Genomic DNA, 15,421 nt, shown 5'->3' with positions numbered 1-15,421 from the left:
GAATATTTCCTGTGACATGTCTTCTCATACACAGATGGGCATATGTTATTAAAATTTGAAATTGAACATGAGATATTGACTTTTAACAGAAGGATATAGTAGCAAATTAAAGTGATGACTGAAGTCAGGTTTTAAAAGCCTAAAAGCCAAGCTTTAATGGCTCTTGCCTGCTAAGTGGAATGATACTGTTATAGTGAAGGACCAGTAAATAAGTAAATAAATAAATAATTTTTTAAAAGGCTGCTATCATCATTCAGCATCAAATACAAGCACATACTTTCATTTTACCGAGAATCAGAGTTGAGACAAATATTCTACTCGAAATGCTTTCTGCACAATCACTGTTTTAAAATAGGCTGGTAAATACTATGATTTCTCTACTGTGAAGACAAATGAGGGGTTAAGGAAAAGCCAGACAGACCATACAGCTCAAATAAGTAGTTAGTAAGAGTTCACCAAGCGCTCAACATTTTGCAAAATGACTTGGGGGAGGAAAAAGAAATGTAAGGCATGATCCCAATCTTCTCAACTTCAGAATTTTCTTGGACAAATTTGGATTTATTCTTTAAGAAACTTAAAGTTGTTCATAATGGAGGCTGAGAATAGTACCAAATGGGAAATTCAGTGGTTTAAATCATAAACAGGAGTTGTTTAAGTCTGGAACACAATGGATTTCACCGTTTGTTTTTTATTTAATAGAACTAATACAAAATAGGAATGTGTCTACTTTGTTGATATATGCTTAAAAGAACAGGAACACATACACACCTCTAATAACATAAAAGCCTTACCCAGAAATAAGACATGCATTCAAGATAATCACAGGTTACCTTGCTGGAAGAAAAGATGTTATTTTGTTTATTCTCATACTACATTTTTCTGAAGCTTACATTTTACATTTATTTCTTTTTTAAAGATTTTATTTATTTATTCGACAGAGATAGAGACAGCCAGCGAGAGAGGGAACACAAGCAGGCGGAGTGGGAGGAGGAAGAGGCAGGCTCCCAGCGGAGGAGCCTGATGTGGGGCTCCATCCCAGAACGCCGGGATCACGCCCTGAGCCGAAGGCAGACGCTTAACTGCTGCGCCACCCAGGCGCCCCACATTTTACATTTAGAAATTTAATTTTGGGATCAATGATGTCTAAATAAAATTTAGGTATAAAGAAAACCCAAATGCATTAAACATATGAGAAATTTTAAGGATTTTGTTAGGTATACTAAGCCCAGGGTTGACTGCAGTATATCATCAAGATAACCCGTCTAGAATTAAGAATAATGTCTCTTTATTGCTATAACCATAAATAACACATATTGCCCAACTCATGGTTTAATGTCTTGTATTTGTATTCACCAAACTAACTCACTTACTCTACATCAAGCACTATCTAAGAGCTTTACACATTCTTATCTCATTTAATCCTAAAGACTACCCCAGGAGACAGGTACAATGATTATCCCCATTTTACAAATTAGAAAACAGAAGCATAGACACTTTAAGAATTAGCCCATCACCTGTAAGTAATAAAACTTAAGAATGAGTCAATGAAATGTTTACAATTGCTATAACCTTTGTACGTTTTGTTAATGACACGTGGATTTGATAGATTACGTATCAGCCTATTGTTTCTTACATTAAGCCTTTAGACAAGTGCAAATAAAAATACTGAATCATGACATACCTTTATCAAAAATACCTGGCAATCACTGACATAGTCATATTCCAATCCGTCAAAAGAATTATAATGCCGGTCCCCATATATTGTACACACAGCTGGGCATGGGTAGTAGGTGCAATTGAACATCCCTCGTCGACAAACACTAGCCAAAAATAACACTAGTTATCTAAGACATTTGGCGCTAATTAGTGTTTTTCAAGTGGTAAAGACATTGTAAGGTTTGTATTCAAGAACACTCGCTGAGCCAAGAGCCCTTTGTCATATTGCCAATTGGTTCAATAATATTTATTGCACTGACAAGTTAGGCCTATATTTATCACTTTGCTTAAATATATTATCAGACAGCACAACCAAGCCTAAAAAATGGTGCTTGGGTCACCTGAAAACAGATGACAGAATTAANATTTGTTTTTTATTTAATAGAACTAATACAAAATAGGAACGTGTCTACTTTGTTGATATATGCTTAAAAGAACAGGAACACATACACACCTCTAATAACATAAAAGCCTTACCCAGAAATAAGACATGCATTCAAGATAATCACAGGTTACCTTGCTGGAAGAAAAGATGTTATTTTGTTTATTCTCATACTACATTTTTCTGAAGCTTACATTTTACATTTATTTCTTTTTTAAAGATTTTATTTATTTATTCGACAGAGATAGAGACAGCCAGCGAGAGAGGGAACACAAGCAGGCGGAGTGGGAGAGGAAGAGGCAGGCTCCCAGCGGAGGAGCCTGATGTGGGGCTCCATCCCAGAACGCCGGGATCACGCCCTGAGCCGAAGGCAGACGCTTAACTGCTGCGCCACCCAGGCGCCCCACATTTTACATTTAGAAATTTAATTTTGGGATCAATGATGTCTAAATAAAATTTAGGTATAAAGAAAACCCAAATGCATTAAACATATGAGAAATTTTAAGGATTTTGTTAGGTATACTAAGCCCAGGGTTGACTGCAGTATATCATCAAGATAACCCGTCTAGAATTAAGAATAATGACTCTTTATTGCTATAACCATAAATAACACATATTGCCCAACTCATGGTTTAATGTCTTGTATTTGTATTCACCAAACTAACTCACTTACTCTACATCAAGCACTATCTAAGAGCTTTACACATTCTTATCTCATTTAATCCTAAAGACTACCCCAGGAGACAGGTACAATGATTATCCCCATTTTACAAATTAGAAAACAGAAGCATAGACACTTTAAGAATTAGCCCATCACCTGTAAGTAATAAAACTTAAGAATGAGTCAATGAAATGTTTACAATTGCTATAACCTTTGTACGTTTTGTTAATGACACGTGGATTTGATAGATTACGTATCAGCCTATTGTTTCTTACATTAAGCCTTTAGACAAGTGCAAATAAAAATACTGAATCATGACATACCTTTATCAAAAATACCTGGCAATCACTGACATAGTCATATTCCAATCCGTCAAAAGAATTATAATGCCGGTCCCCATATATTGTACACACAGCTGGGCATGGGTAGTAGGTGCAATTGAACATCCCTCGTCGACAAACACTAGCCAAAAATAACACTAGTTATCTATCTAAGACATTTGGCGCTAATTAGTGTTTTTCAAGTGGTAAAGACATTGTAAGGTTTGTATTCAAGAACACTCGCTGAGCCAAGAGCCCTTTGTCATATTGCCAATTGGTTCAATAATATTTATTGCACTGACAAGTTAGGCCTATATTTATCACTTTGCTTAAATATATTATCAGACAGCACAACCAAGCCTAAAAAATGGTGCTTGGGTCACCTGAAAACAGATGACAGAATTAAAAAATTGAATATAGCCCTGATGGGAGCAAAAAAAACAAAAAACAAAAAAACAAAAAACAAAAAACAAAAACCATAATGCTGTCTCCTGTATTTGGAGCAGTTTAAATATACTAGACGTGACATTGTTCATGAGCTTGGAATTTTTTTCCCCACATTCTAAAGAAATCATATTTCAATTTTGTTTTATGGCAGTGTTTTGGCTTATTTACAAACAGAAGACCTTGTATTAAATGTGATCTTCTCTTTGGACTGGAGCATGTATTAATTTCTTATAAACTTGAGATATTTTTTCTTATTAAATTTTCAAGTTTTCACATTTCACCGTTTTTTTTTTCCAGGCTAAACAAATATGCCCCCAAATAATGGTATGATTCCCCTGTAGGTAACAGCTCTCCACCAACTCCTGAATGCCTTTAAAATCTTATTTACTTGGGCTTGATTTGTTTTTTGCTAAAGTCAGTCACATTAAGTAACTACAAGATGATCGAAACTAATACAATTGCNAAGACATTTGGCGCTAATTAGTGTTTTTCGAGTGGTAAAGACATTGTAAGGTTTGTATTCAAGAACACTCGCTGAGCCAAGAGCCCTTTGTCATATTGCCAATTGGTTCAATAATATTTATTGCACTGACAAGTTAGGCCTATATTTATCACTTTGCTTAAATATATTATCAGACAGCACAACCAAGCCTAAAAAATGGTGCTTGGGTCACCTGAAAACAGATGACAGAATTAAAAAATTGAATATAGCCCTGATGGGAGCAAAAAAAACAAAAAACAAAAAAACAAAAAACAAAAAACAAAAACCATAATGCTGTCTCCTGTATTTGGAGCAGTTTAAATATACTAGACGTGACATTGTTCATGAGCTTGGAATTTTTTTCCCCACATTCTAAAGAAATCATATTTCAATTTTGTTTTATGGCAGTGTTTTGGCTTATTTACAAACAGAAGACCTTGTATTAAATGTGATCTTCTCTTTGGACTGGAGCATGTATTAATTTCTTATAAACTTGAGATATTTTTTCTTATTAAATTTTCAAGTTTTCACATTTCACCGTTTTTTTTTTCCAGGCTAAACAAATATGCCCCCAAATAATGGTATGATTCCCCTGTAGGTAACAGCTCTCCACCAACTCCTGAATGCCTTTAAAATCTTATTTACTTGGGCTTGATTTGTTTTTTGCTAAAGTCAGTCACATTAAGTAACTACAAGATGATCGAAACTAATACAATTGCTTAGGAAAAATTTTGTGAAATAAGTGGATCTCATTACCAGGTATAACATGGTGTAGCAATCACTTCTCCTGAAAGGTACTCCCAATCTTTCCAGATACACGGACAGCTTTCGGGAATATAACACTTTCCTTTGTGCTCTGCCATTCTTCCAAATGAAGAAGTAAATGCTGATTAGTTTAAGTTTTTTTAAAAAATCAGTAATCTTGTCCTATTCAACACCATCTGTATTTATTACGGCTGCCCCAGGCATGTTTTCTCTGACCTATGGAGGCGATGGTTCTAATCCTTCACTCCCTCTTTTTCACATAGAACCTTGCATATCACAGGAGTAAATACAATGCCAGGCAAGTGATCATATGCAGTATTTTAACCTTTGTGTTATCACTTAGCACAACAAACAGAAGCTTAGATTTCTGGGTACAGTGAGCTATTCTGAAAACAAATTTCAAGAATAAGTGAGGGCCCCTTTTTTCAATATTTACTGCCTAAGAGAAAAAAATCTGTGGGGGTTAACAATTTTTCAATAAAAGAGTAAATTATGAAATAGATAACATTTTCTGTTGCAGGACAGAAGGAATAATCAAAAACTCCTTATGTAAGTCCTTAAATTTAAAATCCTGAGAATTTAGTTAAGATGTGTTTTGAATAAAAAGCCATTGTATCAAGTGTCTCACATTCTTTATTATTAACACATTTTAAATGTTAGTGTCCTTTGATGTGTTATTTCCTTCTTGAAAGATTATCCCATAAAAAAGCACCTTAAAATATCTATGAATATAAAAATTAAATATCATAATCTCAGAAGAGAATTATCTTTAGTGTATTTTCAAAATATTTTGATTTGAAGATTAAAAAATTACATATTATATATGATACATATTCCCATACCCTTAACATAAATATATACATATATTTTTCAAAATTCCTTAAATCTTTTCTCAAATTTATCTCATAAACAATAATAAAATACTACTAATAAATAAAATTTAAATTATAATAACTAATATAATAATTTAAAATAATAATGATAAAATAATAAAAGCTACTAAAAATAGAGAAAATTAATGAAGTTTTTCCTGAATTTGCTTTAAAATGTTATAATTCAATGCTATCAAACTTAACATAGAAGTCATGAATCCTGGATTCTTGCCTCTTCTCTAGAATAGAAATGATCCCATATGTTTCCTTTTCTGCTTTCCCTCTCACGGCTCCTCAGCACAGCACTGTAATTCCTTATTTAATGTATACGCTGTCCATTAAACCCCAAGCCCCACTCAGGGAAACCATGAATATCCTGATGGCTGTGCCCCAATGTCTAGCACATAGCAGACACTCAATTGTTAAGTAAAGGTGACCGAATGAACTTATCTATATAAACACTGCATTATCTCATTGAGATTTCTTCCTTTCAGACAACAGAATCGTAGAGTCTATATTTTCTCAGCTCAGCCCTCCCAAACTTCTCTCCTTTTCCCCTGGACATCGCCATTTCTCCTCTGCCTGGGAAACCTTTCTCCTTCCCGGCTCTGCCTGAAAGACTTCTCACCATTTAAGACTCAATTTAATATAATCTTTTATGTCCCACACTCCCCATACATAGAAATGTGCATAAACCTTTACTGGAGGACTCATCACAATGAACTGCAAGTACTTCGTTACCTGTCTCACAGAGAAAATAAAAACAACAGCAAGAACCAATATTTGTGAGTGCTCCTATGGCCCAGCCACTATTCGAACCACTTTAAACACAGCACTAATTCACCTATCCTAGTGAAAATTCCATAGGTAGATTCTGTTGTTATCGTATAAACGTATTTTAGCAGTGCCCCCCCTCCCTGTAGCTTAACACAGTGTCCCGAACATTAGCACCATATGACTGGTGCACTGCACACACTCGACCCCCATGAAATAGACATCTGTAGATATACTTTAAAAAGAGGAAGCTGAGATTCCCAGTGGTTAAGTCACTAGCCCTAAAGTACTTCAGCTACTAAGAAGAGGAACCAATATTTGAACCATTTCTATATGACTCTTTTCACTGTATTACTTTCCACTTCTTTAATCCATAGTGATTTCTTTTTTAAAAAAGATGTATTTATTTATTTGAGGAGGGGGAGGGGCAGAGGGAGAGGCAAAGAAACTCAAGCACAACCCCCGCTGAGCTTGAGCCCTAAGAGGGGCTCAACCCCACAACCTTGAGACCATGACCTGAGCCAAAACCAAGAGTTTGACACACAACCAAATGAGCCACCCAGGAGTTCCAACAGTGATTTCTAAACCGAGGTATGAGGATCCTTCATACACGATGAACTGCTGTCACGCTGAGAAGCCCCATAAAACAGGTAATACTGGGCTTATTGTCCTAAAATAAGCCAGCCAAAGTCATACGGAAGACAATCCAAATCATATTACCACGAACAACTTCATAACAGAAAGTTCTCTATAATAAAATTATTTCCAAATCAGTCAGAGGCCTCTTAGGTAATTCCAACTATATTTACTTCAATATAATAAGAGAAGGTGGGAGAGAATTTCTTTAGTTTTTGTAATGAAATTAGAGCAGTAAATAAATAAATCATTGTTGAACTAAAGTCAAAGGTGACAGCAACTAGATATTCTTAAAAAACAATAATAACATCAACTGCAAGCCTATGAAACAAAATTAGGATGCAGCTTTATCTAATCAGCCTTGCGCCCTTGAGTCATCATCAAATCAGGTAAATTAAGCAACATTGTAGGTTTCAATTATTTTACCATAATAAAGGTCATATTTCCCTTGCCCTTTTTTCTAAAATGTCTTCCTCACTCACCTGCTTTATGGCCTGATTTCTACCTGCCTTTATTCTCCCATGCACGGGCCCTTGTTCTTTCAAACTCCTCCCTTTCCAAAGAGATTGGTACAGTCCCAAGTCATTTGGCTCTTCTACCTATTCCAGATGGAGACCATTTACACAAATGCAATTCTCCTGAGAAACAGACTACAAAGCCTCTCTCTTCTTTACTCATGGTTTAGATGACCTGAGCCCAGGAATCCCTCTGTGTGAATATGTTCACCAAGGAAGACTAGGGGACCTGTTTCCCTCAGATGCCCTCTCTCTGTGCACTGCCTCCATTCACTACCAGAGGAGGGAGGGCCAGTGAGGTCAGATGTTATGTGCCCGCAGGAAAGCAGATAGCATCAGATTCTGTATTTAACTTCCCCGCATACGAGGCATTCCTGCTATTAAAGGAAATTTACAAAAATAGATTATTCTGCCATAAGATAGTGATTCATATTTATTGAGTACACATACACACGCACACACACACTATAACTCGCACACCTAATAGGCTTAAAAGAAACTTGCAGAAAAATCACTCAGCTAACATTAGCAGAGCTGAGATTTGAAATCTGGTGTGCTCGAGGCCGGAGTTCCCGCTGTTACCCACTGCCATATATAGCCTCAAAACACCATTTTTTGTAGCAACCATTAAGTAAAGCGGTTGGTGGAATGCCTGGGTGGATCAATTCCTTAAGCATCTGACTCTTGGTTTCAGCTCAGGTTGTGATCTCAGGGTCGTGGGATTGAGCCCCGCATCAGGCTCCCTACTCAGGGTAGAATCTGCTTAAAATTCTCTGTCCCTCTCCCTCTGCCCCTCCCTCTGTTCATGCTAAATAAACAAATAAATAAAATCTTTAAAAAGTAAAAATAAAAAAATAAAGCAGTTGGCATCACTATTACAACTTAGCTTCAACAACAGTAACAGCCCAATATACAAAACATATGCACTCCAAGTATTTTAAATGGATACTGACTCACTATCACTTTCCCAAAATTGCAGTTAAACCAGGAGATAAATGCCAAGTCCATCCTGAAATGATTCTCTCTTCAATTCATTGCACTACTTTAATAATATTGTACATACAACATGTGTGACGTATTTAATCATGTTATATATCATACATCATATTTCAAATATAACATGATATTTACATGACTATAGCAAAATAAGTACAATAGTCTTCTCGTTACCAACTCAAAGTTAACAACAGAACAATTTTAGCTATTTCTGTAAATAATGTTTTTAAGAGCTCTTGCATTTTCTGTCATTTTCTGTCAAATTCTGAATATTTTCAAAAAAAAAAAACAAAACACAACGAAACAAGAGGCTTACCCTGGAGCACAAACACAGCCACTTATACAGGGTGAGGATGGGGCACAAGTGAAGTTCATGGCCAGATTTGCACATGTAGTCTCACAATTTACACCACCAGCTGGTAATTCAGGGTCAGGAAGTCTGCAGTCAAAATACACTTTTCCTTCGGGACAGGCATGAACTTCAGGGAAAAGGCACAGATAAAACACCCTTAACTTTGTATTTGCTCCATAGACAGATAATCATCCCGACAGGCATTTGTCGTCAAAGCAGAACTCACCCAAGAATATGCTACCAGGGATTACTAGCCGGTGCTCTGACTCTGTAATGTTTGGCTGAGGAACTTCCAAACTTTCTGCAGGAAGGTTTTCTATTGTCTCCTGCATTTCAAAAACCTGTTCGGAGTTGGAAAACCTTAGCTGCCCTCCAAAAAGCAATAACTAGACAACTATTATATAATTTTCTGAGGTCAAGAAACAGGGTATTTTGATTAATCCAAACATACACTTTCAATGTTTTGAGGGCTGGTGAGAGAGCAACTAACACTCTTACAAAGCCTTGTGTTTACAATGAATACATGACAGTTTCAGATCTTCACCTCTGAGTCATTATTTACATCAGTCCTCACTAGTGGGTAGAAGTGCAAAAGTAGACATAATTATAGGCAGTGTAGGGGCTACGTAGTCTTCCAGAAAGCTTTTGGCCTCAGAGGGATTAAGTAACTTCCCTTATTGGGGCCAATGGGATCAAATCTTGTGGATTCCTCTGTGAGAAGTTTGGCCACCTGGATTTTCCCCTCTAAATTCGAAGCCACCCTGAAGCAAACAGGACAGGGCAAGGATGGCCCCGTTGCTTCGGAATATGTGTGTGGTCCCTGAACATTGCCTGTAAAGAAGCCTGCATAGTTTGAATCCATATAAAGCAAATCCAGGTCATATAAATCAAAGCTAATTTATAATAATATATAATATATATATATAATATATAATATATATATAATAATATATATATATGCAAATAAAGCAATAGCGCCGTTTTATCGGCCCACACTCTTTCTGTCCATTAAAATCAATGAAAGCCTTGTTGTTTGTTATTTGTCTAGAGTTTCTGCACTGCAACTAAAAACTTGAGGCTTTTTTATGGTGAAAATAAATCATATGTAGGGTACTCTAATACACAGGACTTTCAGGAATGATACGCAAGTGTAAAATAACATTCTAAAGAGAGATGGCAGTAGATGTCATCTTGCAAGCCATGTTTAATTGATGGCTGCTAGTCCTAGAGTCCGAAAACCAGTGGCAGTGGCATTGTCTCAGCCATCAGCAGGAATGTAGAGTCTCGGGCATCATCCTTGACCTGCTGGATCAGAATTAACGTTTTACCAAGGTCCCCACGTGATTGCGTACACATTAGTTTCCCAACTGCCATTCCACAGGCAGTTTTCAACAGATGCCTGGATACATGAGCCTTGACGCACCTGAGGTCGTTCTGGGGCGGGGAGCATGAAGGCAGCATCCCTGGGATGGTCAGCTCTGCCCCCCAGCAGCCTTGTCACCTCACCCCAGGATGTTCTACAAATATTATAATTATCAATGTGAAAAAAACTAAGGAAGCACAGGAGCATTGTTGAGGAACATCCCCAAAGCTATATTCATGAACATTGGCAAGGAGGGCTGTGATGGATTTATGAAAAGTCTTTTCGCAGAAAAATGGGAACAGTGTTAAGAGCTGCGTTCTCTTTAAGGAAAACATCTATCTCGATCTTACCAGTAGAGGGCGTTGCTGGTTCATCACATTTCACGGTCCCGTTTGAACACTGGCTAGTAGAGGTAAACAAATAGTTAATTTATGAGGCCACACCTCAGTTTTTTTCTGTATTTCAAAAACGATCTATTGTGCAAGAATTGATGGGTACATATACAAATGGTATTTTTTCCACATAATTTTTTACAAATTAGTTATTGGCTAAGGTCCAATTTGAAAAGAACTATTTCAGTTCAATTTTTATCAAACATATATGTGTGGGACACTGCAATAGGCATAGAGGATACAAAACCCAAAATTCATAGTCGTCACCCAGGGGTTTATATTCTAGCAAGAAAGACATACAAATAAATAATTTATGCAGTGTGACATATGCAACAGAGAAATATGTTGAAGATAGAAAAGTAAAGCACAGAAAAATGTTTTAAAATCTCTTGGCAACCGACATCAAGACAGTCAAGAAGGTAAAGTCTGGACAGTCTTAAAGAATGGATGGAGGTGATGATATGGATAAAGCAGTAAGGCTATAACACTCAGGGGAGATGTGGTACAGAGCAGTGTTCTGTGTGACAAAGTACAAGGCAAGAAGCGACAGGAGATTCAGATGGCAAAGAGGCCAAGGCCAACTCCATTAAGATGCTAAGACTTTATCCCGGAGACCTTAAAGGGAGAGGTAATAAGGTTGGTTCCAATTCCAGAAAACTCATTCTGGCAGCAGTGTTGAAGATAGAGTGGAGTCACATTTTCCTTGCAACTTAGGATCTAAATTCAGGGCATAAGGCAAACCAAATCAAGCAAGATTAATCTTGAAAATCCCTTAAAAAGATATTGTTTAATTATATCTCCATTAAAAAAAAAAATCAAGGTAGGAAACAACATACCAGTTCTCAACAATTCCAGCATAAACAGCGTTTACTTTGGCTTTGGACCAGACCACGTATTCTATATTTGAGCCCAGAGGAAGAAGCTGAGTCACGTGCAAGGACCATGTTACATGAAACGTATGCTTATGCATCCTGTAACACTGAGCTCACACCCAGAGGAATGAGTCACTCACACTGTGCATGGCAGAGAGGAACTGAGGCAGTCGGGTCTCAGGGCACAGATCCAGATTTTCCAAATCATACTCTCTCTGGGACATAGGCTTTTTGAGAAGAATGGTACAGGAGGTCGCTATACTAATAGAATTTTTTTTTCCTCATTGAAGTGGGATGGTTGCTTTGCTTTTGCCAACTTTACTTAAATAAATCCAATAGCATTAAATTCTAGAGAGATATAACACCTAAGTAGAATGGAAGGGGGCAAGACTAGAGACAAGAAAACCAGGTAGAAAGGTCCAGAAAAGAGACAGTGAGAGATGTGCCTTGGGAGTAGTGAGGGGGGAATGAAGGACTGAATTTCACCTATATCTAGAAAGCAAAGTCTGCTGTGGTTGGGGGTTTCCTGGTTGAGCAGGAGGAAAAAGTCCAAAATGACTCCTAAATTTCCAGCTTGGGAAACTGGCTAGTAGTCCAACCTACTAGAGAAAGATTCAAGAGCCGGTCGCCTTGGTGTCTTGATGGAGTGGTGGAAGGGGGGCAGATAGAGATGAGAATAAAGGGAAATTGACCATGAGCAGAATTCTGCCATATATGCCAAATGAGCTGCAGAGCAAGGTAGCCAATAATGCAAGCGCCACAGAGCCAGGTTTCCTGGAATTGAAAATCAGCTTCTTTACCAAGTTGCTCAACTGCCTGGGCCTCATTTTCCTCACCTGTAAACAGGGACTAGAGCCACAGGGCCTATCTCTTAGGGTTACAGTGGTGAGTGTTTGAATAATAGAGATCGCATACTTAGAAGGGTAACGGGACTGCAGAACGCGCACGGTGATGGTTAGATATCATTATTACCGCGACTGTTAACTATTATCTGCTGTCTATTATTATCTGTGGGTTCCCGTGGTGCAACTGAAAGAGGGAGATTAGGAGTTGAAAGAAGATCAATGCGGACTGTTGCAGGGACATGCCTGCGTTTTTAACAAACAGGTCAGGACAGGAAGAGTGTTATCCCATGAATAAGTGTTATCTCGCTAGGATCAATGTCACTAGGGAGAGGGTTCACTGACTTCCGCGTGTGATACGGGCAGTTCAGTCCAACTAAAACCCCTCAGCAACTTGCAGTATTTCTGTCCGAGAACCAAATTCACCAAAGGGCTTCCATTTTGCTGCATGACACTTAATTCATAACTGTTTTTTGCAGTTATGAGACTTAAGCATTCTATGCTGAACTGTCATATATATATATGTATATACATATATGGTTGAAAAGGCCACGTAAAGGTTATCTGTACATTTTCAATTACAGAAGTCATATTTAAATTTGCAGTTTGGGTTAAAAAATTCTATTAGTACATGTTGTCAAGTACAAGCCCCATCACTGAAATCTACCATAAGCCCGACGGTGTTGGGATGAGCTCCCCAGGTTGATAAACGCTGCCTCTATAATGACACCGGCAGTGAAATCTATAAAAAAAAAAAAAAAAAAAAAAGGGGGGGGGGGGGTTAAGTTAAAAAAAAAAAAAAAAANAAAAAAAAAAAAAGTGGGGGGGAGAGTTAAGTTAATAAAATAAGATATAAGTTTTTTAAAAACACTAAAATTCAAGCAGACCTTATGCTCCACATTGGTAATATCAAGGCACACACTAAAGATGACACTATTCATTGCCTACATGCAATCCTGTTACGTGAATGGCAGGAACCATCTACATGGGGAGTATCGTGTAGCTTCAGATTGTGTTTCTACATACAGATGCTGTGTCGTGTTAGTCGCAGTACAGACTGTGTTGTTTTAGTCATAAAAAAAGTCCCTGAATGCACTTCAGAGAAATATAATCAATATATCACCTCGCCCTCTGTACTAAAGTCTTTATCTCACGTGAGATTTGAGGAAGTTCTGAGCGCTGATAGACAGTCCTGCTACTGAAATTTATCACATGACAGTGAAACATAAACCTTGTTATTAATTTTGACATCAAACAAGTAGAAGTAAACTTTGGGATTAACCATCACATTCCTTAGCTGTTCCTACAGCTATTTGTGAACATGTGCAGGGTTAAAAATAAGTAAATAAAGGTAAAGATACCAAGAAACATTAATGACACAGCTCACAAGCAGATCTTTGCATATATGCACACTGGTCGTAGGGGGAAAGTAGCTGTTCAATAATGGAGACAGTTTATTGTCCAGTAAATGGTACTGAGTCAATTAAATTTGAAAAAAAAAAAAAAGAAACAAAAGAAGCATGCAAGCCCATCTAAGCTGTAAGGACACAGAGAGAGACACCGGATCCCATCAGTGACTTACATGGGCACACAAAAGCTGAGCGTGTCTTCATAGTATTTGCCTTCAGGGCAGTTGCAGCCCTCAGCACAGTCGTCGTTACACTGCTCAGGGGCGGCAAGGGATGTGCAGGAGCGGCGACAAAAGGAGGAGCAGTGATGGTACAGCATGCCCTTGTGGCACACGACACCTAGGATGAAGGAGCATCAGGTGAGAAGGACTGCCACAGGGTGCAGGGCGCTTATGCTGGGTTATAGGTCTCTGATAGACAGTAGCATGAAAAACAAAGATATATTACGTCAGTAAAACTTAGAACATTCCAGAATCCTATAACAGAAATAATAAGGGCACCTGGGTGGCTCAGTCATTCAGCATCTGCCTGGGGCTCAGGTCATGATCCCGGGTCCTGGGATCAAGTGCCGCATCAGGCTTCCTGCTCAGCAGGGAGCCTGCTTGTCCCTCTCCTTCTGCTTCCTCCCCCCTTCTTGTGCTCTCTGTCCCTCAAATTAGAATAACAAGCAAATAAATAAATAAAATGCTTACAGCTGACCCTTGAACAACATGGGTTTGAACTCCGTGGGTTGATCTACCTATACTTGGATTTTTTCAATAAATACATAATTAAATGTATTTTCTCTTTTTAATGATTTTCTTAATAACATTATCTTTCCTCTGGCTTGCATTAAGAAGATACTACATAATACATAGACAAAATACATGTTTATTGACTATATTATCATTTAAGGCTCTGGGCAACAGTAAGCTATTAGGAGTCAAGTGTTCAGGGAAGTCAAAAGTTATACATGGATTTTGACTGTGTGGGTGGGTGGGGAATCAGTGCCCTCAACTCCCACATTGTTCAAGGATCAATTGCATTCGCCTCAATAGAAATGTAACAGATGTATAAAGTATCTATTTTGAAACTTTTTTAAGCGTGACGTTTCGTAAGTCTTTAACAGCCTGTACCATATTTTTTTAATATTTAAGGTATTTTGCATGTCCACACAAACTTCCTGTCCTCACATTTTAAATCTATTACTGCTATACTGACATCATCTTGTTTGTGACATTCTTTAAACCTAAGTAAACTTTAAGTCTTCTACAAATAAGGCAAAACTTCGCTTAATTGATCCATACTCACAGCTCTTATTTTTCACTTTCTGAATCATGTTCATAGTTTTTTCTAAACCTTCCCAATTTCTTTTTAGACCAACCCAAACTGATGATAGTAGGCAAACTAAAATAATCTAAAAACACACTTGTAAAAACAAAAAACCCAGAGGGGTGTCTGAGTGGCTCGATCAGTTGAGCATAGAGTCTACTTGAGATTTTCTCTCCTCTCCTTCTGCCCCCTCCCAGCTTGTGCTCTGTCTCTCTCTTAAATAAATAGATAAAATCATTTTTTTAAAAAACCTAGAAAATGCTAGATAAACATAATTGAAATTATGTTAAATGAAGTATCCTCTGAGAAATTAAA

At 37.6% G+C, this 15,421-nt stretch overlaps 1 protein-coding gene across 6 annotated transcripts in view; it reads right to left on the bottom strand.

The window, feature by feature from the left end:
• Window positions 1-15,421, bottom strand: part of OTOGL (otogelin like) — a 127,732-nt gene that overhangs the window by 68,985 nt on the left and 43,326 nt on the right. For all 6 annotated transcript variants that reach the window (XM_034644027.1, XM_034644026.1, XM_034644029.1 and 3 more), the window contains exons 20-25: window positions 13,969-14,134; window positions 13,054-13,128; window positions 10,631-10,683; window positions 8,882-9,044; window positions 4,764-4,871; window positions 3,083-3,221 (exon numbers count right to left, since the gene is read on the bottom strand). In XM_034644027.1, the coding sequence (XP_034499918.1) occupies window positions 3,083-3,221; window positions 4,764-4,871; window positions 8,882-9,044; window positions 10,631-10,683; window positions 13,054-13,128; window positions 13,969-14,134 (704 nt within the window). The remainder of the gene's footprint in view (window positions 1-3,082; window positions 3,222-4,763; window positions 4,872-8,881; window positions 9,045-10,630; window positions 10,684-13,053; window positions 13,129-13,968; window positions 14,135-15,421) is intronic.

Source organism: Ailuropoda melanoleuca, chromosome 15 (genome assembly GCF_002007445.2).
Source record: "Ailuropoda melanoleuca isolate Jingjing chromosome 15, ASM200744v2, whole genome shotgun sequence".
Taxonomy (NCBI): domain Eukaryota; kingdom Metazoa; phylum Chordata; class Mammalia; order Carnivora; family Ursidae; genus Ailuropoda; species Ailuropoda melanoleuca.
This window is presented reverse-complemented; position numbering and strand designations above follow the sequence as displayed.